This window comes from Lynx canadensis, chromosome A2, assembly GCF_007474595.2.
Source record: "Lynx canadensis isolate LIC74 chromosome A2, mLynCan4.pri.v2, whole genome shotgun sequence".
NCBI lineage: Eukaryota > Metazoa > Chordata > Mammalia > Carnivora > Felidae > Lynx > Lynx canadensis.
This window is the reverse complement of record NC_044304.2, coordinates 26,561,736-26,589,110: the sequence shown is the minus strand read 5'-3', so window position 1 is coordinate 26,589,110 and position 27,375 is coordinate 26,561,736. Positions and strand designations below refer to the sequence as shown.

Genomic DNA, 27,375 nt, shown 5'->3' with positions numbered 1-27,375 from the left:
CCACTCCTTCCTGCAGTGGAATTGAACTCAAATTGCCCTTGCCTAGTAAACCACCCCAGGGCAAGAAAAGGCGTAAGATCTCAGTATAGCAGAGGTGCCTAGCCAATAGTAGATCCCACAAAAATGGGTTATGAATATCTATATATCAAGACACAGAACTATTCTGATTAAAATATCAATTGTAGGGACACTGGGTGGCTCAGTCAGTTGAGCACCCAACTCATGATTTCAGCTCAGGTTGTGATCCCAGAGTTGTGGGATAAAGCCCCACATCAGGCTCCATGCTAGGTGTGGAGCTGCTTGAGATTCTCTCCCCTGCTCACATGTGCGCGCTCTCTCTCTCTCTCTCTCTCTCTCTCTCTCTCTCTCTCAAAATGAAAGGTTAAGGGTTCCTAGGTGGCTCAATCATTTAAGCTTCTGACTCTTGCTCTTGATTTTGGCTCAGGTCATGATCTCACAGTTCATGAGATTAAGCCCCACATCAGGCTCTGCACTGACAACGTGGAGCATGCTTAGGATTCTCTCTCTCCCTTGCTCTCTGCCCCTCCCCAGCTCATGTGTACGCATTCCCCCCCCCAAAATAAATAAACATTTTTTTAAAAATTAGCAATTATATAAGTAGGTATTTTATATATTATTTCTAATAGGACTTCATATCTCAAAAACTCTAAGGATAACAATTTCATTTATATATTCATCACAAATAATTAAATACATAGGAATAAATTTTACCAAGAAAATGAAAGTCTTGTTCACTGAAAACTACAAAACATTCCTAAAGGAAGTTAGAGAATACCTAAATAAATGGAAAGACATCTTATGTTCATGGATTGGAAGACAATATTGTTAAGATGCTGGTATTACCCAAAGAGATCTAGAGATTCAGTGCAATCTCTCTTAAGATTTCAGTGACCTCTTTGCAGAAATGAAAAAGCCAATCCTCAAATTCATATGGAATTGCAAGGGGACCCAAATAGCCAAAAACAATATTGAAAAAGAAGAACAAAGTTGGAGGATTCACACTTCTCAATTTCAAAACTTGCCTCAAGAATTGCAGCAATCAAAACAGTTTGGTACATTTAGAATGGACATATAGACTAATGGGATAGAATTGAGTCCAGAAATGAACCCATACATCTGATTTCTTTATGGGAGTGCCAAGAACATTCAATTAGGAAAGAAGAGACTTTTCAACAAATGGTTCTGGGACAGATATCCACGTGCAAAAGAATGAGGATAGACCCCTACCTCACACCATATATAAAAACTCAAACGGATCAATGACCTCAATTTAAGAGCTAAATAAAACTCTTAGGAAAAAAAATAGAACTTAATCTTTATGACCTTAGATTTGGCAATGGATTCCTAGATATGACTGACCCTAAAGCACAGCAACAAAATTTTAAAAATAGATAAATTGGACATTAAAATTTTAAAACTTTTGTGTATCAAAAGACATTATTAAGAAATTGAAAAGACAACCTACAGGATGGGAGAATATATTAACAAATCATATATCTCACAGGACTCTTACAACTCAATAATAAATACACACAACCAATTAACAAATAGTCAAAGGACTTAGCTACTGTAGTATTTCTCCAAAGAAGATATATAAATAGTTGACAAACATGAAAAAATGCTTAACATCTTTAGTCATTAGGGAAATGTAAATCAAAACCACAATGAGATACTACTTCACACTCACTGGGATGGCTATAATTTTTATTTTTAATGGAAAACAGCTGTTGGCAAGGATGTGGAGGAATTGGAATCCACCTACTATGGAAGACAGTTTGGCAGTTCCTAAAAATGTTAAATACAGAATTACCATATGACCCTGCAGTGCCACTCCTATGTATATACCCAAAAGAATGGAAAACAGATACATGTACATGCATAGTCACTGCACTGTTATTCACAATGACCAAAATGCAGAAACAGCCCAAATGTTCATCAGCAGATGAATGGATAAACAAAACATGGTATGTATCATACACACAGACAAAAAGTCACATATTGTATGATTCTGCTTATATGAAATGTCTGGAATAGATAAATCCATATAGAATGGTTGCCAGGGATGGGGGTTGGAGGGAATGGAGAGAAACTGGCTAATGGGTAAAGAATTTTACTTTGCAATGATGAAAATGTGTTTTTGGAACTATATATATAAAGGTGGTGGTTGTACAACATTGTAAATGGACTGTGTGCCAATGAATTGTTCACTTTAAAATGCTTAATTTTATATTAATGTGTATTTCCCATCAACAAAATATTTTCAAAAAAACTAAGGGCATGATTCATTTCAGGATAGCCAAGTGTCTGGTGTACTTAAGGCTTATTTACCCCTTTAAACATCAAGACCTTTTATTATAAAACCCACATGCTAAGACATGGTGGTTTTGTGTCCATTGTAATGAAATAATTGACATAAGTCTTTGTTATTGAAAATAAACACTTCTATATGTACCAGGCACTGTTCTTAGGCCCTTATATACACTAACTTACTTAATCATCACAATAACCCTATAAGTTTAGCATTATTTTTTTAATCCATGTTTTACAGATAAGGAGACCAGGGCACAGCAAGGTAAACTAGCACGCCAAAGTCACACAGCTAATAGGTGATAGAACTAGAATGTGAACCCAGGATGCCTTGATTCAGAGCTGTGCTTTTAACCACTATATTATACTGTTTCTTAATATTTTTCTGCATTATACAGTGAGCTCCATAAGGGCAGGATTCAAACCTCTGCCATGCCCAGAGAAAATCTGACAGTTACATGGCAAATGAGTGAATGAACAAATAAAAATTAAACAGACTTTGTAGCAATATTGTTAAGGACTAAATGTTTGTGTCCCCCTAAAATTCATATGTTGACACTTAATCCCCAATGTGATGGTGTTTGAAGGTGGGGGCCTTGGGAAGTGTTTAGGTCATGAGCCCTCATGAATAGGATTAGTGCCCTTATAAAAGAGACCCAGAGAGCTCCCTCGCCTCTTCTGCCATGTGAGGTAAGAGTAGGAAAACAACAGTCTCTGAACCAGGAATAGGAACAGGGCCCAGATCAGATGCCAAATCTGATGGTATCTTGATCTTGGACTCCCCAGCCTCCAGAATTGTGAGAGATAAATTTCTGCTGTTTCTAAGACGCCCAGTCTATGGTGTTCTGTTCTATAGCAGCCCAAACAAACTTAAGACAAATATTTTGGCAGTTAAAGACTTGTAGTTTCTTCTTGGCTCCCACTGGTGTTTCAGAGAGGTGAGATTATATATAAAATCACTGTGCTAGGTACTACAGGCTGTTCTCAGATAAATAAGATGAATATGGTTGAGTCTTGAGACCACTGAACTATTAAGAAATTAATCTTTATTTAAATTATATGAATTAGGAGAACTCAGAAACTGATACGTCTATAAATTTAACTACTTTAGGGGCACCTGGGTGGCTCAGTCAGTTAAGCATCTGACTCTTGATTTCAGCTCAGGTCATGATCCCACAGTTGGTGGGATCAAGCCCTGCATGAGGCTCTGCACTGACATCCTGGAACTTGCTTGGGATTCTCTCTCCCTCTCTCTCTGATCCTCCCCCACCCAAAATAAATAAACATTAAAATATTAAGTAAATGTCACTATTTTATAAGACATTCCCCCCCAATAAAATGGGGGTGATGATTTTTAATGCACAAAGTGCTTTATACATATATTAAAATTGATGACTAATTTTTAAAGCTAGCTAAGAGCCTCATCAATGGTATTCAACGCGTATAGAATGATTCATTTTATGATGGCATTATGGCCAAAGAAAGCCGAACAGGGCTACAGAGTCACTCAAACATTCTAACTCATACTGGGAGCAAAAGACAGCAAAAAACCCACCATCTGGTTGTGTTTTGATGCTGCATGAGCAGATCTGTAAGTTTTCTCATAGTCTTCTCCTTCATGTACCATTTTGCCGTTTTGAGCTGACCCCTCCAGCCAACATTGTTTTCTTTCAGATTTGTTAGCAAAAGTACTTTAAAATTTGTGTCATTTTTCAACATTAATCAAGCAGTCTGCATGTTTCCATACACAGTCTGTTACAGAAGATACAACTTGTCTGGAAGAACAATGCAGATAGTCCCTGGTCCCTTAGTGTCTGATTACCAGCTTGATTTGTTATCTGCCATCTGGGGAGAAAGATGGGGTATCGAAAGAATGTGTGCATGGCATACTTCTCAGGATATAGCCGAGCAAAGAAAAACCAAAGATGAAAAGTGGAGGACTTGGCAGCTGTTTGTAATCTAGGTCAGCTGTTTTAAGGGGCTTTCATCATGACCGTTTACTGAGCATCCCCTTTGAGCCAGATGGTGATACACCATCGGGATTCTCTCATTGGTCTCTCTCCCACACTAAGAATCCTTTGGCAGAATTGTCTTTCTTTCAGTTCCTAGAATGCACTACAGCCCTTCTGCCTTCAGAGTCTTCAAATGCTGTGTTCCCTCCACCTGAATGATCACTCCATCTACTTCAGCTGGCCACTTTCTGCTTATCTTACATGACTCAGCTTAAATGTCTCCTTATTAGAAAAGACTTTCCCTGAGACCCATTACCTCTTTCATAACACCTGGAACTTTTCTTTCAGAACATTTAACAAAATACAATTAAATTGTTATTTATAGTATAATTTATTTCATATTCCCTGCTAGATGTGAGTTTCCAAGAAGACCAGGGACAGGGTCACTCTGGCTAGATTCCCAGCCATTAGATAAGCTCCTGGCACATAGGAGAGGCTCAATAAGTATTTGCTAAATGATAAAACGAGTAAATGAATGAATGAAGGCAGACCATGCCCTCTATGTACTCACAGTTTAGCACTATTTAATTTGTATGTAGGATCTATGCTGTTTTTAGAATTCTTATTTTTTAATTAAGCCATGAATGCTAAAAAAATAAAGTGACCTAGAAATTGGACATGGAGAAGGGGTATTTATTGGTGAGCTGGGTGGTGGGGAGCCGAGTTAACTTCCACTCCAGTCTATCAGAACATCCAACTCCCAGGTCGGGAAGCTCTTTCATAGTTTGGTTTCACAAAAATGAGACTAAAGGTCCTTTCCATGTATTCCTCCACAAAGTTTGAGAGTCAGTAGTTGGTAAATGGGCTTATTAATAGTCTTTATTTTAAAATAATAAACCAATAGTTTTTCTTTGATTTTGCCTTCTATTTCAGGTTTTATACTGCCCACAGTTTCCCTCGATGAACAATCTAATAAGTAGATTAGATGCTACTTATTAGAGGTGCAAAGGGAGAGTAGGTACATAGAAAGGAGAGATGACACAGCATTTTACTGTGAAATCTGATTTGCATGTCAACCACATTCCTGTAAAATTCAGACTGGAGTTTTGTAATAGTCTCTGTCTTCGAATTTTGATTCCCAGGGGTTAGCTGCTTATTTCTCGTTAGTTGGAAACTCAGATTTCGTTTGAGATACATTTCAAACTTTGTGCGGCATTGTTCCCTATACCATCTACGCAGTCCCCACAAGCTCAAGTTTCCATGACTTGTCATTATGTGACTGAGAATGCAGCATTTTATTTCAGGGCCTTTTAGCCTTCTCTACCTCTTTTAATATAAAATCTTAGTTTATCAATATTAGCATTATTGTGGAAATTAGCTTTTTCTACCTCAGAGGAGTTTGGAATGATATGGCAGATATACATCTGGAGTTAGTTTATTTACTTTTCCAAATGTTTTCTATCTCGAGGGTTTATTTACTCAACTACTTTATATTGATTTTCTAAATGTCAATGACAAATAAGAAATGGACCAACAAAGAACACCTGAAAAGTAAGATTTGTAAATCTACTGCATCTTTAATGACTGGAGCATTAGGACACTTAGAAACCATTACATTACATTACATTACATTACATTGTTGATGGGTATTTAAGTTTTTAGTTAAATGATTAATTTCCTTTTCAAGATTAGAACATTAGGATCTAATTAGGAAACTGCCACAACTTAGGTGCATATAAACCTAACATCATTTGCCTTTATAAATGTGGTTAGAGTTTATGCTTACATAAGATGTTTTTCAAGGGATGCTTGGTTGAATTTTTCTTATTACTTACATTCACATATACATGCACAATTTTTTTCCACCAGATTCTAAAATTAGAAATTTTACTTATAAAAATTAAACACCTATAGACATTTTCATGTAGAAGAAAATAAAAGCTACACTTAAGCTAAACCATCAAAAGTTATTTTACACTTTGGTATATTTCATTTTAGCCTTTTTGCCATTCACACATTTTATTTATTGATTTTCTACAGTAGAGTTAGAGTTTTATATATATTATTTTCATTTAACCTCCTATCACAAGTCTTTCCCCTATCATTAAGCCATCTTCATAAATAGAATTTCTTGTGGCTCTTTACTGGTAATTCAAGTTGTTTATTTTTCAGAAATTACAAACACCTATTTATATAGATCTTCATCTGGGTTTCTGATGTTCTTTTACTTTAGAATAGATTTGTAAAGTAAAACTACTCAGTAAAATGGCACGTACATTTTTAAAGCCTTTTATACATATAGTAAAATTACTTTTGGAATGCTAATACCAATTTATAATTCCTGCTTGCTACATATGATGAGACTTAATATCTCTGCCATAAAAGAGGTCCTACATACAAATAAATAAGAAAATAATATTCTCATACCTAAGTGAGTTAAGAACATGAACAGAAGATTTACTAAACTGAAAATTTGCATATCCACATAAGTATATATGAATGATATCAAATCTCATTAGAAATACAAATTACAGTAATAAAAACACTATTTTAATAATAACAAACTGTTCTTTCTTTGAAAGTATTAAAAGGTAAGATGTTAACATTAGGGGAAGCTGGGTAAAAAGTATTAGAAACTCTACTATTTTTGTAACTTTCATAGATCTAAAATTATTTCAGTATAAAAAAGTTTAAAAAATTGCTTTATTCATATAGGGGCTCTAGGTACTTATTCAATTATGTCATTGCATGTACTGATCTCATATGAATGAGCCAGCGTACTCCCAGAAATCTGCATCAGAGCGCCCCTAACTAGATCTTTTCTTGAGTCACATTTCTAGTATTGAAACATAAGTGTAAAATATATTCAGTGATTGCTCTCATTTATTGCACAAGTCTCCGAACCTGCTGTGTATGTTATACACCTTATCTCATTTAATATTTCATACAGTCCTAGAAGGGAAGCAGTGCAATTACAACACTCATATACAGATGAGAAAGCCAAGGCTGTAAGGTCATGTAACTTGTTCAGAGTTATACTCTAAAAATATTTTACTTTAATTGGTTTCATTTATAAGGTATGTCCATTTGGCAAAAATGACTTACATTTGGGAAATGAATGTTTGCCTCTGTTTTCAGCTGGATATGGGGTTCCCTTTCCAACCAATGAACCTACAGACATTATTCCTCGAAGCTGCCAGCTGACAACAGATGTTCCACAAGTCACACAGCTGCTAAACATGACTAAGCTCCGCCAAACCGAAATAAAATTTGGAGGTCATCCCCTGAATTCAGCAGAATCAGGTATGCACTGAGGCACCTAAATTATAAGCATATTTATTTGTAAGACCAAAAAAAATAAGTAAACAAAAAAACAAAACGGAAAAAAACAGCATTGCAATGATGCTTTATAGCTTGAAGTTAAATACTAAGTCACTCCAGCATCGACCCGTGTCTGTGATAAATCATTGTAAACTTCTCTTTAGCAACTAAAATACTTTCTCGGTTTTTACATACCAAATCAAAACATCCTTGGTTATTCCTCTCCTTTTCCTGTATGCTTCCAAGCCCAGCCAATTATCCCTCCTAAACAATCTGTCTCCTACTCTATCCTGTTGCTACTTTCATTGATCTGGTCCCCACCGTGGCCCTAGCCTCCCAGTTAATCTCCACGTTGCTGTCAGAATTATCTTTCTGACTGTAGAAATAGAAATGTGATCCTGGGGCGCCTGGGTGGCTCAGTCGGTTGAGCGTCCAACTTCGGCTCAGATCATGATCTCGCGGTTTGTGAGTTCAAGCCCCGCATTGGGCTCTGCACTGACAGCTCAGAGCCTGGAGCCTGCTTCGGATTCTGGGTCTCCCTCTCTCTCTGCCCCTCCCCCACTTGTGCTCTGTCTCTCAAAAATAAATAAATGTAAAAAAAATTAAAAAAAAAAAAAAGAAATGTGATCCTGTTGCTCTTTGATTAAAGACCTTTAATGCCCTTTCCCACCATTTTAGAAGACAAAATGAAACACCCCTTGGGAACTCACACAAAGCCAACCTCCCCTAGCCCAACCTCCTCCAGAGTTTCATGTCTCATACCCCATGTGTGACTTTCTGACCACTCTCTGTGGGCTTGTACACGTTCATATTTGGGGATTGCTGTTTCTTGGCCTAAAACGGCTGAATCCAACTTCAGCTCAGGTCATGATCTCACGGTTTGTGGGTTTGAGCCCCGGGGTCAGGCTCTGTGCTGACAGCTCAGAGCCTGGAGCCTGCTTCCGATTCTGTGTCTCCCTCTCTTTCTCTGCCCTTCCCCTGCTCATGCTCTGTCTCTCTCTCTGTCTTCTCTCTCTCTCAAAGGTAAAAAAAAAAAAAAAAAAAAAGCATTAAAAATTAAAAAAAAAAAAGAAACCTAATATTCTTCAGCTGAGTGGTTCTCATCTTCCTGTTTGTTAGAATCATCTGGGACATTTTAAAAATAACTTATGTAAAAAAAAATTATTTTTTCCTAATGTCTGTGATTCATCTCCAGAGATTCTGACTTAATTGGCCTTGGATGGATATTTAAATGTTTTCAGTGATTCTGATGTGTAGCCTGGGTTGAGAACCACTGGATCACACATCCAAACAAAGCTGTGGCTCAGCTGACACTCACATGGAAGTAATCCTGAGGAAAGTGAAATGATGGTCATAATAAGGCACTTACAGAGAAAGAAGTAGGTCCTGAAAGTATTCAATCAATACTTGCATAAATTTTTATTATAAATAAATATAAGACTTATGGAAGTGTAAGATGGTGCAGACGACTAAGCAAAGACAAGGAGATAGCAAAATGCATGGGTGAGTTTTCTGAGGGATTAGTAAGTATGAAGAATGGCCTCCGAAGGCTGAATGGCTGGGTCAGAAGAATACCTGAAGAGTATTCTCCTCCTACTGTCCTAAAGGAGAGACACAGTAATGCCCTTTTTAGGAAGATGAGTTTGACATCAAGATTCAAGATGAATCTTTAAGTCAGGTAAAACCAGAGATTGAGAAATACAACTCAGATGTCTTTACAGCCATCTGAGCAAATAATGTCAGTGATGACCCTGAGTGATGCTACAGGAGAAACACAGGCAGGACTTGTTGATTCCCAGGTAACAGATGGGGAAAAGAGCAGGGTCAAAGTTTGAGAGAGGTCAAAGAAGAATCCAGAGAAAGGAGCTAGCATGATGAAATGAATGAGTTACAGAAATGGACTGTTTCACTCTCTATTTATCCTGGATTTATTTATTATTGGTATATTTTCTATATGTCAATCATCATCAGCATTACATGTCCTAAATTGTATATTCCTAGAGAATTGGGACCTATTTTGTAACTTTTTCAGTTTAAACCTTGTCAGGGGACTATGTGTAAATAGACACTATATTCCTAAACCCTTTATTATGAAATTTCCAAACTTCCAGAAAAGTGGAGTGAAGACGTAATAAACCCCCATGTTCCTATCACCTGCTTCCATAATTGCCAACTTTAGGCAAGGCATTTTGGTAGCACAGGTAGTGAGAAATTGTGTATTTTTATAGGTACTATCTTTAAGGGGGGCAGGGATAGACAGAGACATAAATGGATGAAAAAGATCTCACTAACCAGACAGCTGTTGTAAACACCTCAGGTCACAAATCAATCTTAATGGAAGATTCACCACAGAATGAAATGAGTAAGAGTTTTTTTTTTTGTTTTTTTTTTTTTTTTTTTTGATAACCAAACACTCTATCTGTATCTGATAGGCTGTGAATGCTTTCAGTAACAGTAATGACTAAGCTGTAAAGCCTATCAAATATAAGAACAATTGTGAATACTCGTTTTTCTTTTATCTCTCTGGCTTAATGTTTTAAGAATTAATTATGTCTTTAAATGAAAACACAAGTCTATATCCAGATTTTTTTGGTATCTTTTTTAAACTTAAAGTTCAAGGACACATGTAATGCCTGAGATTAAAGAGGAATTTGAGTAAATGTCAATTGCATCATTAACTCAATATTATAATTAAACAGAAACTTTTTCATAGGCCATATTTGATCCTAACTTGTAGAAGAGGATATTAGTATATATTTTGCAAATTCCATGAATGGGATCTCAATTGATAGTAATAGTCAACTTGAGTCATGTATACAGAAAATTAATAATCATCATCTAATAGCAAACTTCTCCTGCCCTGTGAATTCCAATTTCTATTCCTTTATAACCATAAGGGTTATGATTGTTCCTCTTAACGTAAATCCCATTGCACATGCAAGGCAGCTAAGATTACTTGAAAATAGAGTAGTCTCCCTTTATCTGAGGTTTCAGTTACCTGTGGTCAACTGTGGTTCACATCCTTGTGATGTATCCTCAGAAAGCCAGTAGTAGCCTAACTCTAGGTCACACGCCTACATCATCCATCTCACTTCATCTCATCATGTAGAAATTTTATCATCTCACATCATCATAAGAGTGGTGAGTACAGGGGCGCCTGGGTGGCGCAGTCGGTTGAGCGTCCGATTTCAGCCAGGTCACGATCTCGCGGTCCGTGAGTTCGAGCCCCGCGTCGGGCTCCGGGCTGATGGCTCGGAGCCTGGAGCCTGTTTCCGATTCTGTGTCTCCCTCTCTCTCTGCCCCTCCCCCGTTCGTGCTCTGTCTCTCTCTGTCCCAAAAATAAATAAACATTGAAAAAAAAAATTTAAAAAAAAAAAAAAAGAGTGGTGAGTACAGCACAATAAGATATTTTGAGAGAAAACATATTCATGTAACTTTTATTACAGTATATTGTTATAATTGTTCTATTTTATTATCAGTTATTGTTGTTAATCTCTTACTGTGCCCAATTTATAAATTAAACTTTATCAGAGGTATGTATGTATAGGAAAAAAACAGTATATATGTGGTTTGGCATTATTCATAGTTTCAAGCATCCATTGGTGGTCTTGGAACGTATCATCTGGGGATGGGAGGAGGCTACTGTATATTGAACTTTGTGGTTCTCTTTCTACAAATACTTTGCAGTTGCTAATTTTGTCATTTGTGGGCTTTGAAACTTACTATAAATGAATATAATTATAATTATTCTTCTCTGTATAAGATATTTTATTTGAAAGGTGCAGCTAATGAATAATGCCCAAGGGCAGACTTTCTAATCTTGGAAAAGCCAGAAGATATTTCTTCATTTTAACTATTTGTTTTTGTGTCTGTCTGAAAAATGGATTCCCCATGATGAGATTTTGAATTGCATGAGAAAATTACTGTGTGCTCTTATAATTGACTGTACAGTACTCATGCCAATTGTGTTTTTTATTATAAATGCACACACTGAGAGCCCAGTGAAGCTGCCACAGAAAGAAGTAGTTGCTTCCTATGGATGCTTTCTAGTATGTTCCCTTGAGCAAAAGAGGAAACCTTGAAGCTTCCATTTTAGAGTGCGTTTTGCTGAATGTCACATAACTTGATCAAGAGCACTAATAAAATTAATAAGATAATTGTGTTTCCCAAAAGCCAACGTTCCCACACTTCTGCTCTGTTCACTTTGTCAGTTCCCAGTGCACATTAACTAATGACTGTTAGCCTGCAGAGAATTGTGGGGTCTTTAATGATCTTATTTTCATTAATGGGACCCCAGTTTAATTGAACCAGAGAATCTGTCTGGTTATTGAAGTTGAGCATTCGGCTACTAATGACAAGATGCAATGGTCCACTAAGCACAAATCAAAACTAGTAATTTGCTTAAAAATTAGAATGCAGTTTTCCCAAGTACCCTCCTTTCCACAGCAGAGGCCTTAGTGGGCTTCTACTCCTTTTTTAAATAAGAAGAGACTGGCATCTCTATCTCACAGCACAGTTGCACATAGGTAAGTTAATGCATTTAGCACAACCCTGAAATAATCATCTAACTATAGTTGGCACTGGTGAGATCCTTATTAGAATTTCTTCTTTGGGTTTCACATTATGAAAGCAAAATTCAAATCAGGTAACAAAATTCACTGTAAAGTAGAACCTAAAAGAAGAAGGATTTGGATCCTGACTCCAGGAAAAAACAAAACAATTTTTTAAACTCACACTTTCAGTAAAGCCTTGTCTTAAGATTATTGGTTTAAAGAGAGGTCACAATTTCTGGGTCCAATGTCTGATAATAAGAGTAAACTCCACTGTCTCTTACATTTGAATTATATGTCCTCTTTCCCCATCTTTAGCAAAAATAAGGCATAACTGGTCATATTCCTTCATTAAAAATTTTTAAGCATGAAAGGAATTTAGTCTGGGTATTAGTCAGTATCTGTGAAATTCGTTAACAGCAGAAATATCACAAATCATACATAGAGTGAATTTTAATTTTTCTGTGATATTTCCACCAAATATTGATGAAACTTTGATATATAAATATTACTACAATATTAAATGTGAAAAACACATCTAATCCATTTGATAATTTTGCTACTTTGCAGGACTGACTTGTTCCAACCTTTCCATTTCTCCTTTAGATGTCTATTACAGCATGGGTTATAATAAAAACCTGTGCATAGTAGGGAGTTGATTAAATACCCAGACAATAAGATATTATGGATACAGCTATACAGATGACCTGATCTGCTTATGATAGTCTGGAAAGGTCTCAAAGCTGTGTCAGTGAAACATGGAAACATAGGATGCTATTTCTGTATGAGCCCACTGAAGTAAATAAGATAGCTACCTAGGAATGCTGGTATATGCATACATTTTTTTAAGGAAATACAAAAAAATTTACAGTGACCTTTAAGAACGAGGACTAGTAGAGGCAAGGGGCAGGAAGATAAGACTTTTACTTCTCATCTCTTCCTCTATTAGAGAATTTTAACTTACTTCATTCATGATTTGTGATATTACTAGATGTATTATGTTAGAGCAATTATGAGACATTTTTAGTTTCTTCTATATGCTTTTCTGTCTTTTGAAAAACCCAGAGAATTGCTATAAAATTAAAATATATTTCTTTATTTAATGTCAGTATTTTCATTTAAGATATATAGTGGGAAGTAAATCCAAAAGTAGTGACAAAATAAAATCTTTTAAGTACATAGTTAAATATTAAATTTCTTTATTTATGATATAATAGGGAAATATGTATTTTAACCTATACTGTATTAGTATGAATTATGCTCACATACATTTTTACACATAGTTCACATAGTGGTGAACCTGGGACTGTAATCATCAAGGTCCTCATCCTCTCTGTAACATCACTCTGCTTTCGTTTCCATCACAGCACTTATCCTTACCTGGTATCTTCTTGTTTACTTAATTGTTTGCTTATTGTTGTGTCCCCAACTGGAATGTGAGCTTCAAAACTGCAGGGGTCCTAGTATCCCTAGCACCTAGCTCAGTCTTTAACACTTACAAGAACTGAATAGATATTTGTGAATTAAGTAATCAATGAGTGATGCTAGCCATATAATTTGAGCAGGTGAGTATATTAAGCAGCAAATCATCATCATCATCACCACTAATGTTTAGTAAGTTTTTGCTATATCTTTTACATAGTGTATTAGTCAGGTTTCTCCAGAGAAACAGAACACACACATATATACAACTTACATATAATACAGGCCTTGATAGATAACTTCCACCATTAGGTTTTAGAATAAAGAGAGAGAGACCTATCATAAGGAATTGAGTCACGCAGTTTTGGAGACTGAGAAGTCTCAGGATCTGCAGTCATCAAGCTGGAGACCCAGAAGAGCCGATGATGTAGTTCCTGTCCAAACCCAAATGCCTGAGAACCAGGAGACCTGATAGTGAAAGTGCCAGTCGGAGGGCAGCTGCAGACTTCTTAAGGAGTCAGGCAGAGAGATCAAATTCTCCCTTCCTCCACTTTTTTGTTTTATTCAGCCCCTCCATGGATTGGGTGATGATGCCCACCTACCATGGGGCTTGGGGTGGAATTTACCAATTCAAATGTTAATTTCATACAGACCACCCTGTGACCCAGTCAAGGTGATAGATACATAAAATTAGCCATCACACATCATTTATCCCATTTAATCCTCTGATACACCTTTTTGTGTAGAAACCATCAGAATCACCATTTTGAAGATAAGGAAACTGAGGCTCACAGAGATAAAGTAATTAGTGAGTGGTAAACCTAGGATTGACCAGGCAGTCTGTTTTAGAGATGCATTCTTAATTACTCACTCCCATTAAGCAATTTCGGGGGAGCCTTCTCTCATATTATAGGAAACTGTCCTAGTTCCAAAACCAAATGATGGAAATTATGTACTAAGGCCTATGTTATGTATAAGCTCCATTCTTTATTAAAAATGGTAAGTTTTCCTGAGATGATAAAACTGTTTCCCTGAAAATGTTCCTTTACTCATTAATAGTAAAGACCAAAAACTAGGCCATTGATAGCTTTTTAATAAATTAAGAGTTTGTGAAGAAAAGTAATATCTTGTGCTTTATTGCTTTTTATCTTGTTGCCATAGCCTAACTTTACACACAGATGACATTGTCTAAGGTCGTACACAAGTTTAGTAGAGAAAGCTATTCTAATTTTAGTTTTAAATATGTTTTATTGCCTTTCAAAAATGTCTTAAATTTTTTGTTAATGAGATATGGCTAAATACTGGTATTAATTCTTTGCAAAAATTGAAGAGTGATTTTCATCACCTAAGGCCTTCCCTGCTTTAGTCACTCACCTACCTACCTGTCTTTTCATCATGCTTCCAGAGTTTACAGACTGCCAGTCCTCCCAACTGGTCTAAAAGAGTTTTGAAATAAAATTTTCTGCATAGGATGTGCACTCTCAAATTAGCCATACTTCCTCCACCTCACATTCTGTAAGTGCCTGCCTTTCACATATGTGTTACCTGCCTAGCATTGAACCCACTTCTGTTTCCATTTGTCCTTCTCCCCACACCCCACTTTCTTTCCTCTGAAAAAGGATATTACAGTATTATATTCTATATTTGATACCTCATAAACCCCATTTGTCTTCACCACATACATTAACTATCATATCCTTAAAGTTCTGGTACTTACCTATACAGGCATTAACAGACCCACTTTTCAGATAGCAAAATAAGTGTTTCATCAGATGTCTTCACAAAACTGCACAGAAAATAAATAGCGGACATGGGAAGAATCCCCTGCAATGCCCTCGTGGCCCACTGCAGACAGCATCGTGTGTGGTAAGCCTTGGGACACTGGAGTTCTGAGCCCCTGCTCTGTGTGGACAGATCTCTGAACATCATGAGCCTCCATTTCTTCATCTACGGAGGACATAGGATAATATCACAAGTGATTGGAAATTGCACAGAGGCTATGTACGTATCATATCCGTCATCTTTTAGATTCCAAGTTGAATGTCTCTCCCCCACTAACCCCAATACTAGATACCAGCCCTCTGTTAAATACACTTAATAACCTTCCGAACTTTTCCTGCACACCTCTTATCACACTGGTAATCATGTAGTTATTTATGAATGACTTGCTGTAATATCTGTCTCCCCCATGAGACTGTGGGCTCCTTGAAGGAGGTATGTGTTCATCTTATTCCCTGTCTTACTCTGTGCCTAGAGCGGCTGGCCAGGGCAGATGCCTAATCATTACTGAAAGGATAGGTGAATGAAGGAATAAATAAATGATTATGAACGGACTTTAAAGTGTTAAATGCTATTCAAGATGTAATATATTAATAGCATATTTACTAACCATTTAGTCCCTACTAAGCACAGTATTTGGCATGTTACATGCATTGTTTCATACAATCTAACAAAAGCACCATAACTTAAGCACTGTCATTATCTCAATCTTAATGAAAGAAAGTGAGGCTTAGAAAGGTTAAGCACCTTGTCTAAAATAATATTGCTCCACAGAACAGCCCTTTTTGTATTTTTGACATTCTTTATAACAGTGCACATATAATAAAATAAAAATTAATCCAATTCAAGGTCTGGATTCTGGTAGCAAGTTTAATTCTGATTTGATTGCTAGATAATAGATGTAAGTCTTGAGCATGACCCTTCAATGATTAGAGTTGAAAATTCAGCAGGTTTTTCTGGTTAAGCTTTGAAAACCCTGCAAACTTAAATGACTATTATAATTAGAACATTGTATCTTGAGACAAAAATGAATGTTTATTTTTCTAAGAGACAATTAGAGAGTAGACCCTCAGGTTTTATATTCTAACTACAAAGGCATGTACCCCTCATAAAATAGCAAAATAATTAATGGTAACATCTCTGACCTACACCAAGTTCATTTTCCACAAACTCAAGAAAATGAAACGCCTAGAGCATGACTTTAATCGTGATTTTTAACCTTATATTATGCATATTGATATCATTCTTAAAAGAGCTCCCTTTAGAATTCAAAAGGCATGGGTTTCTGCTTGTAGTGTTCTTTTATTAAGATTTTTCTCATTATAGATAGAAACTTTGTCCCTTTTACTTTTTATTTTAGAAACCAAAGTCTAAGTTACTTTCCCTTGTAGGTTTTAATTAGAATTCTCTTACAGTAGATAAATAGCATGATACATATTTACAGAGAGAATCATGACAATGATTATAAATAGAATTACTAAAATGAAACAGGCTTTAAGAATGTATATATGTTAATTGTACCAAAAAGTTGAGTCTATTAACTAAGGAGATAACCTAATGGGAGAGTATTGATATACTTTGGTTTGTGAAAACATGCACTAGCATTTGTAAATTTTAGAAAATAGACTTAAATTTAAATGCGTAGTGATAGATTACTCTTTAAAGAAACCCTATAGATGAGGATCATATCTAACTTTCTGTGATTTAGAAGATTGTATTATATGAGGTTTAGGTATACCTTTAATGGTCACTGGATATCTACTGCTAAGCAAGATATTCCTCTAAAAAATTCAAGGTATTTAGGAATTTTTTTAAATACCTACAAACTAGTTAATATGTACATTTTGTTGAATTAAAGCTGGAACTATATCAGTATGACCTTTTAAATATGCCCTCCCTAAAAAAATCTTCCTTTTAATCTTGAATGCTATTTATAATTGTGGTGAGATTTATCCGTTGTCTACCATGTACTGTACTGGGCTCCACAGGTGGGGATACATACAGTACCAAATAAATGGCCTTTCTATTCAAAGGAGCTTAAATTGGGGCGCCTGGGTGGCGCAGTCGGTTAAGCATCCGACTTCAGCCAGGTCACGATCTCACGGTCCGTGAGTTCGAGCCCCGCGTCAGGCTCTGGGCTGATGGCTCAGAGCCTGGAGTCTGTTTCCGATTCTGTGTCTCCCTCTCTCTCTGCCCCTCCCCTGTTCATGCTCTGTCTCTCTCTGTCCCAAAAATAAATAAACGTTGAAAAAAAAAAATTTTTAAAAAAACAAAAAAAAAAAAACCAAAAAAAAAAACAAAGGAGCTTAAATTAATTGGGGGGAATATATATATATATATATATATATATATATATATATATATATATGAAGAGTAAGAAAAAACATTAAGGAAATTGCCCCATAAGATGTTTGAACAGAAAGATATGCAAAAAATATGCCCATTCCTAATGGTTCCCATGACTGGAAGTTCCAAAAAAAAAAAAAAATTCTCCTATTCTGATTACTGAAAATTTCCATGTAGGCCCAAGCCAACTCCCATGACATTCAGGACCCTCAGTGGCTCTTTCTGGGGAAAATCCACATTTGAGAACAAAATCAATAGTCCAGGATTTGTTCTACTTGGTCACAAAAGGTACAAACGATGATAGATTCTATAACAAATTTTTCCAATTGGCCTGGGATTTGAGTGTCATTTCTTTCTGTTATTGGTCCTGAGAGGCTAACAGGGTTTTGTTAACTCCAAATGGATATTTATAATGACTTTTAAAACACAGATGTACATACAACCAATAATCTATTTGCTAACACTAGAAAATTTCACATGTAATCTGAGTAGGCATCTGATTGTAGTGCCATAGCATTACTACTGTTGAAAGCCATACCACTCATTTAATTATCAATGTGTGTTGGTCATTGTTGATCCTTCTCATCCCCCATATCCTGGCAGTTGTCCAGTCCTATCCAGTCTTCGTCCTCAGTTCACAGACAGATTTTTCTTAAAATGAAAACTGAAATTCTAGCCAAAGTTAAAAATATTTAGTCACTGGGGCACCTGGGTGGTTGAGCGTCTGACTTCAGCTCAAGTCATCATCTCATGGTTCGTGGGTTCAAGCCCTGCATCAGGCTTGCTGCTGTCAGAGCAGAGCCCGCTTTGGATCTTCTGTCTCTCTCTCTCTGTCTGTGCGCTCTCTCTCTCTCTCTCTCTCTCTCTCTCTCTCTCTCTCTCAAAAATAAATTAAAAAAAAAGAAATATTTAGTCATTTAATCCAACATCCCTTTGATTCATTACATTTAATGATTTATTCATTTTGCTCAGCAAGTATCTATAACTCCATGTCAGGCACCAGACTAGCAATTCAGGGGTGAAGAAGTAGGCTACTGAGTTTATATCTACTGAAGCATATATTATCAGAGAATCCCACAAACACATGTAAAAGGGCAATTTTTACGGAAATTTATGTGAGGGAAAGGTTATGGGAATACCTGTACTGGAAGAGCCTTCTAGCCATGGGGAACAGCATGCACAAATGGTCTGGTAGGCAGGAAGAGCTGAGGAGGCCAGGCTTTTGAGAGAGCAGAAAATGAGAGTGAAAGGTATGAAGTGAAGCAAGAACATGTAGGTTTTTGCAGCTACTGTTAAGGGCTTTCTTCTTAATCCTAAGAGCAGCAGGGAAGCCATTGAAAAGTTTTGAGGGAAAGGAGTGCCTCCATCATAAGACCACTCTGGCCGCATTTTGGAGAGGGCATGGGACAGGGAGCCAGAACAGACATGGTAGGTCACTTAGAGGCTTTGCAATCATCCAGGAGAGGGATGATGATCGCCTGGATTGCAGTGCTGGCAGAGGCAGTACAGAGAAGTGGACATGGATTGGCTGTGGAGAAGGTGGAGGGAGGAGTCATGAATGATACCCAGATCCTAACTGTTCAAACTCAATGGATTGTAGTGCCATACTCTAGACCAGGTTTTCTGTTGGAAGCATCTTGGAGACATGGAAAAGGAATTGAGCAAGAAGGCCACTGGAGACAAGGAGTAGAGCTCTGAAGAGAGGACTAGGCTAGAAATGGAAAGTAGAAATGGAAAGTAGGAAGTCATCTGGTATCTGAATCTGCCTCAGAACAGCCAGAATAGCTTCCCACACTTCTGCTTGGACACCTTCAAAATGACAGAAAATTCTCCACCACCATGACCAGACATGCTTAATTAAAGAAAGATGCTCCTTATGTTGGAGTAAAACCTTGAAGTAAATTCTTCTCATTAGTTATGTTCTTGCCCTTTGGACAAATGGAATCTCTCTTCTACCAAACAGGGCTTCAAGAATTTGAAGAAAACTGAAACAGTACAGCTGCTCACCACTTTGCCAGCCATTTTAGTCTTCTGTCCAGCAAACATTCTCTCATATCATGTCAGCAATCTGACCCTTGCCCAACCCTTCAGCTTCATCTGTTGCAGACACAAAACCAGACCCAGAACACCCATCTTTCCACACATGTTGCTTCCACTCAGATCTAAATAAACACTTGGAGCTTCCCAAGCGTGGCATGCTTTCACTAATTTTTGTGGCTTTTCTCATGCCTTCTCAGGGGAGTGGTTTTTAACTCTAGCACATGTAAAATCATAGCTCTACAGCAGAGGCTAAAGAGACCACCCAGCTAACTATAGGAATTTTTTCAAGGAATAGATCAGACAGGAAGTGGCCAATAGCTCATGTATATCCAGGACTGTGGGACAAACGTGGACTTACTTGGAGCCGACATCATAATATTCAAGTTGGTTCTGTCTTGCAAGTGAGCAGAGCAGAAGACTTTCTAGCTTGCAGGCAGTTTTTTGATTTAAGGACCATCACCCTCACCTGCTCTTTTAGTCTGGGAAGCCTACCTACAGTCACAAAGAGCCCCACAGCATCATCTAGTCAGGAGTTCCTCCAGCAGCCTTCCATGTGGTCATTCAGAGACCAAGGCTCCTTTTATGCAATGATTCTTCTCGGAGCCTTAAAGTCCTCCCTTGGATCTTCTTCATCTTGTCAAGAGATGAGGGCAGAGAGATTACTGGGGATTATGCAGGGGGTTTTAGAGGCCAGGAATTAGTTTACACTTCTCACATTTCACTTCTTATGGTCTCATTAACCAGAACTCAGTCACATGACCCATATAACTGCAGAAAAGGCTCAAAATGTAATGTAGCTGTATGCCCAGAAGAAGGGAAAGACAGCAAGGTTTGGTAATCACATCTGCCCTATCCTGGAGGTGAAACCAATTTGTTCTCTTTCTCCCACAAAACTTTCAATGATACCCTGTTGCCTAACCAAATTTAAAATTGGCTCTTAGCATTTTAAGGCTCTGTTCATTGTGACCCAAACTCATCCTTCCAGCTAAACTGGTAATTTCATTCCCCAAGGATACCCTACCAGTTCACTCTTCCTTGTCTTTATTCAGACACTTTTTTCTGTCTAGGGCACCCCACATCTTTCATTCTTGAAATCTTATGTCATTCAAGGTCCACTCAAGAAGTCACTTATTCTTTTTCTTTTTTTTTAATTGTCAGAAGTGCACTCCTTAATCCCCATCCCCTATTTCACCCTTCCCCCACCCACCTCCCCTCTGGTAATCATCAGTTTGTTCTCTGTCGTTAATAATCTGTTTCTTGGTTGTCCCTCTCTTTTTTACTGACCCCTTTTCTTATTTGTTTTGTTTCTTAAATTCCACATATGAGTGCAATCATATGGTATGTGTCTTTCTCTAATTGGCTTATTTTGTTTAGTATAATACTCTGTAGCTCCATCTATGTCGTTGCAAAGGGCAAGATTTCATTCTTTTTTAACACTAAATAATATTTAGTAACTTAGTGTATATGTGTGTGTGTGTGTGTGTGTGTGTGTATAATTCACATCTTCTTTATCCATTCATCTATCAGTGGACACTTGGGCTGCTTCCATAGTTCCATAGTTTGGCTATTGTAAATAATGCTGCAATAAACATAGGGGTGCAGGTATCCCTTGAATTAATGTATTGGTATTTGGGGGGGTAAATACCCAGTAGTGTGATTACTGGATTGTAGGGTAATTCTAATTTTAATTATTTGAGGTATAAGAGGTCACTTATTCTTCATTCCCACTGGTCTGCTTTATGTTACGGTTACCTGTTGTACTATCACCTCCCTCCAGACTCCTCGAGGGCAAGCAGTATATCTTATCTGTTTTGTGTCCCTGATAACCTCTAGTATGTGCTCAAGAGAGTGCTCAATCAAATATCTGTTCACTTGACTTAGTTTTATTTAAACTACTTCCTTACTAGGATGTATTTTTTAGTAACTGTTCTTTCTTTTCTCTCCCTCCTCCTCTCTTTTTTTGAGGCAAAATATCTGTGGCAGTGGTTCTCAAAAGACTGTGAGCATAAGAACTATTTGGAAGAGCTTGTTAAAATTATAGATTTCTGCCTCCCCTCCCTAAGATGCTAATTCTACAGATCTGGTAGATCTGATGTTAGGCTTCAGCATCTGCATTTTTTATAAGTGCCCTGTAGTGGAATTTGGATCATGTGACACCTGGATTGTATTTTCAGAAACATTGCAACATGGTACTAGTCATTATATCCATTAATGGACTATTATTGCCTTCCTTAAACAAAACAGATCAGTTCATTAACAAGGGAACAGGCAGTGTGCGTACCAGTAAAAATCACGATGTTTGTCATATCGCCTTTGGATCCAGAGTACTTGGACCACCTCCACTCTCTGGCAGAAGAAATAACATGAGGATATCCAGTGAGGTAGGAGCAAGATTTGAAGAGCTCATCTAAGCGTGAGAGGCATGGGAAGGGTTTTTTCCCCCAGTGCAGGGATTGGGGGTTGGGGAAGAAGGAGAGAGACTACATGCCAAAAGCAGAAGGCTTGAATAAATTTGGAACAAATTCTGGATTTTTAAAAAAAACCTCAAAACTGTTTTATTTTTGCCATATCAACACAATTAACATTTCTGAGTATTCTTTTCATTAACTGTGTTCACAAAACTTAAAGACAAATATATGTGAGCACATTTTATGGTCTCTCCTTCAAAAAGGAATTGGATCATCACCAGACACCTTACAACAACCAGATTCTCAAATCTTATATTTTTATTTTTAATTTCCTCCGAATTTCAGACATACACAGAAATTTTCAACTCACCGCCTACCTACTAAAGATGGAATGTATCAAATAAGCACATTTTAACTTGTGTCTAGAAGACTCGCTTGACTTCTGTTTTATCTCATGTTATATTTCTCCTTCCATTCCTTTCCAATTTTCTACTATAATTTTCCTCTCCACCAACTTTCTAATCTATTCATTTCCTCTAGTTTTTTTTCCCTCACATTTTAGTTGCCCAAATATTATTAATCTGTGTATATTCTACAGGAAATAAATGCAATTCCCATATTTAAAAATGTGCAGATAATTCCTTTTCCTTATAGACAATAAGATCCATTGGGTCCAGAAATAACCGATCATGCCAACAGTCTATGGCAGAGAACTGTGTTAGCAGTGCAGAAATGTCAGCCTCACTGATACCTGAGTCGGAGGAGCAAAGAGATAAAGAAAATATTCACCAAATAAAGCAGACCATACCTATTCATGGTAAGAATCGTGCATAAGTTTGTTTTTAATTTTTTTTATGTGTATTTATTTCTGAGAGAGAGAGAGAGAGAGAGAGAGAGAGAGAGTGCAGGCTGGGGAGGAGCAGAGAGAAAGGGAGACACAGAATCCAAAGCAGGCTCCAGGCTCTGAGCTGTCAGCACAGAGCCCAGTGCGAGGCTCGAACTCACAAGCCATGAGATCATGACCTGAGCTGAAGTCAGACGCTTAACTTACTGAGCCACCATGCATAAGTTTTGATAGCTAGGGGAAAACAGTTAGAAATGTTCTTGTGAAGATAAATTCGAAGTTATATTCTTGACTAGATCTTACATCCAGAGAATTATCATTTAAAAATGAAAAATATGAAAAAAAATAATTAAATAAATAAAAATGAAAAAGATGGCGGATATTGAAGTATGTTCAAATTTATACATATATTATCATCTAGAACCTGTTATTCTCTTTATTCCACTGTTTCAAATTGCCACAGTACCCTGTGTTTTTATTTTATGATGATTGGCAAGGAAATAATATAGCATTTTACTGTCACTATATTTTGAGAACTCCACCTGCATTTTAAGTTTTCTTAATTATATCTTTTAACTAATCTCTTCCATTTATAAAGTGCTTTTTATTTTCTCTTGTTGCTATAAAAAGAACCCTGTTGGTGAAGAGGAGATTTTTGTCCCATTTTGTAGATTGAAGGTTCATGGCTAACAGAGAGGCAAAGTGATTTGAAATTTGTAATCATTGGAAAGGATTGAGACCAGCACCAAAGGCTTACCACTCACTGTCAGTTTTTCCATTCTTGCATGTCTGACTTTTGTGAGAGTTGAAAAGGGGAGCACTTGTGTTCATTTTATTTGCTTTAGAGATTAATGATCATTATTACAGACTATATTTCCCATGCAATACAAAATGAGATAAAGAAATGAATAACACAGATATTTAGTCTCAACTCTACCACCATTTGTGAGACCTTAATCAAATTTCCCAAACCTTGTGGGCCTCAGTTTCCTCATCTATAAAATGGGGATAAAATTACTGCTGGCACTATAGTAGTAATGACTGCCTCACATGGTCTTTGTGAGGATTCAAGAAGAAAAATCAGTCAAATATACCATATTGTGCCAAGAAATTAAACATTCAGTTATTATTAAGTGCTACTATGAGTATTATTATTATTACTATTACATAATTAAATTACACTTAAGAATTCTTTTTCAGGTTTAATCTCAGTTCTCCATGGTTCTTTAGAAATTTATCTACCTCTTCTTTTAAAGGAAGAAATTATTCTTCTGTATTAGCTATCAGTTCCATTTTTTATGTTTTTTAATATAGCGTGTTGTGTGATTAACATTAACCAAATTACCTGTAGCTCTCTGTAAGGTTATGTTACAAGAATAAAATGTGTTAGTAATTTTGAAAGCCTCATATGATCCTAATATTGGAGTAGGAATAAATACCTATTTTCCATGAAGGAATAAGTTATGCTTTTGATATAGCTTTGCATGATGTCAAAATGATACGGGAACATTCTCATTATGGCTCTAATTATATTTACTGAGTTATTTCAAACCATATACTACTTTCTGTTCTGGCTTTTTGTTCTTTGATATGAAAACATACCAGCTGATCTGCATGTTATGCACCCACATCCCCCTCAAGAACCATCAGCAGATAAGAATAATAACAGGAGAAGATTACGATTAAAAAGCACCAACAGAGAAAGGACAGAGGCACACCGAGGTACAACCCTAATTCAATACTATCTTATATCTGTATATTATTGAGAACAATGGAATCTCTCTCTGCAGGTTGTAAATTTCAAAGGATTACGAACCAATTCATTTAAAATATAAATATCTTTTCTACAGGGATTATGGAAATCAAATTTTCTGCAAAAGAATTGCTCTAGAGCCCTAACGGAGATTTGCTGGATTAAATAGACAGTACCGCAGAAATAAAGGACTTCCTACTTTCTACTCTCAAAGGCTGAATAAGCTTAAATTACTGTTTTTTAGAAACGGCCCAAATTTGATAGGGGAGGTTTCTTCCTGCAGACTTTCCTAAAATTGAACTTAACTCGTAATTTTTCATGTTTCATTTATATCTCTTCTTTTTAAATTGAGCCCTTTTCAGATATGCATATTCATCTTTTTTTACATTTACTGTCTCTCCCTTTTGACTCTATGCCATCTGATATAATGTAGGTTAAAATTTCAACTGTTTGCAACCAGTAAAGCATTAGATAAATTTAGGTGGCTATTACAGTTATCCCTTTGAATACTGGATTTGAGGTAATGCAAGGATAGATTTGTCTGCACATGCAGTAGTTACCCTGAGTCAAGCCCAGAGTATGTCTTGTACTCATCTGCCACCATAATTTCTCAAAAATGTAGGGTTCTTGGGTATGCTGAAATTCAACTTGTTAGGATTTGTGTTATTTTTATAAAATGATAGAAAAATTAATTGTGTCCATTTTCTTAAGATGCTGAAGGAAAGAGCTTGGTTTAAAAGAGTCTGTTTCAGCAAGAGTTGTAATTTAAAGTAAACACACTCCATTTTATGTGGAACCAAAGGGGAAAATATAGGACCCTTTAAAAATGATATGGGTTTTGGAATTCCTTTTATTGCATATTGTAAAACTTAAATCTAAAATGTCCCCCATGCAAATATCAAGGAGTTTAAAGATGAACCGCTACAAAAATGCAGCTGAGTTCATCTTTAAAACATTCTAGTGGAAAAGAAAAAAAAACTGCATATAATCTGTATTGTCACCTCTGATGTGCTTTTCAATAGTCATGTAGAAAAGTACCCCATGTTAATAGTGTTCTTTGAAAATAACTTTTTTAAAAAATCAAAAATAACATAGTGGAAAATATTTATTCCAATAAAGGCTGTTCTTCAGGAAATAACAGGAATGAAGATAAAGCGACAACCCCCCTCAACAGTGTGTCCCAACAGAAAGCAGAGATGAACCCAAGCTCTCCAGCACCACAGTCTCCTGATCAAGCAGGTTGGCATCTTTATGGCACCCCAGAATCGTTAATAATGAATAAAATCTAAGTATGTCGAACATTTCAAACCCAGTCATTTTGAAAAGTTGTGATTCAGTCGCTTGCTAAAAATCTATCATTTTTCATAAATCTCCTTTTAACCCCACTTGCATGTCAGACTTTGAGGGATGAAAGGGTATTTTTATGTTCAAGTTTCAATGCATCAGAAGGAAAGTTTGAAACTCCAAAGTTTTCACCTGACATCATCACCATCCCCAAAGATTACCTATTGTTACAAGTCCCCCATCCTCTTTATAATGGAGATGGTTGGAGTCTAGCACATTGAGCCCATCAACATATCTTGCCTAGCAGGTGTGTGGTACTTTTACAAAGGTGAATTGTTCTGAGCGAGGGAAAAGGGAAAATAAATGAAAATTGTTTGTAGTTTGTCAGTCTTATTTATGCAATGTTGAAACCTTCATTAAAATGTTAGGCGCAATTAGTGTCTCTAGCATAAATCTGACTGTGTAGAAAAACTAATTAGATGTTTAGGTGATCATTCTTGCATTTATCTTGTTGGCTGCAATATTGTGATTACACAGTAATTTACATATTTTCCTAAGAAAACACACCAAATTATTCATTACAATTGATATGGAAATACTTTGAGGTAAAACTACAAATTCCAAAAAAGCATGTGGCGGTGAGATAATTAGAGTCCGTTTGGTGTAAAAACATTCCTTTAATTTTGACTTTTTGACAGTTAATAATATGTTTGGCAATAGGTCATGCACGTTGTTTAATTGCATAATGAAGATTCCCAGTATCTTTTCCTCCAATTTTCTTTACGGATCCATGTATGTAATGCAACACATTGGGTTTTTTTTAAATCTTTTTCAGCATTTACTTATTAATAAAGCATCTACAGAGTTTACAAAGCATGTGCTATGTTCTTAGCACCACGCAAAAGACTTTGCTGTCCCAAAGAGGACAGCCCAGTGAATCTGTTTATTTCACCTGCTCACGGCACACTGACCCAGGAGGCTCCACATCCCCTGTGAATGTGGTCTGATGACATAGATTCAGCCTGCTGTTGGCCATTTACCTACAGAAAATGTGAAAGCCTTGTCCCTTGTAGGTGTTCCCTAAGAAATGTACATTTGTTACTCTTTCTATAGGCAAGTTATGTTATATAATGATAGTGCTAAGTTACGCAACCAGCGAATACATTATGCTGAATACAATTTCATTTGTGCCATTAATGTTACTTTTATTAAAGGTCTTTTCTTTGTTGGTTTCCTGATGTAGGCTTTAGAGTTTCAAGTCAGCAAATCTTGGTTACTTTCCTTGTGAAGATAAATGTAGCTAGATTCCAGAGTCAGGATAAAATGACCATGTCCACATTTTGGTTCT

The 27,375-nt window shown here is 36.6% G+C and overlaps 1 protein-coding gene across 9 annotated transcripts in view; it reads left to right on the top strand.

Moving 5' to 3' along the window:
- The window catches only part of CFAP20DC (CFAP20 domain containing), a 233,348-nt gene that overhangs the window by 118,213 nt on the left and 87,760 nt on the right, over window positions 1–27,375 (top strand). For 8 of the 9 annotated variants that reach the window (XM_030307134.1, XM_030307130.1, XM_030307129.1 and 5 more), the window contains exons 7-11: window positions 7,419–7,583; window positions 21,983–22,119; window positions 22,801–22,963; window positions 24,596–24,712; window positions 25,863–25,982. In XM_030307134.1, the coding sequence (XP_030162994.1) occupies window positions 7,419–7,583; window positions 21,983–22,119; window positions 22,801–22,963; window positions 24,596–24,712; window positions 25,863–25,982 (702 nt within the window). The remainder of the gene's footprint in view (window positions 1–7,418; window positions 7,584–21,982; window positions 22,120–22,800; window positions 22,964–24,595; window positions 24,713–25,862; window positions 25,983–27,375) is intronic. The other variant, XM_030307127.1, reaches the window with a different exon arrangement.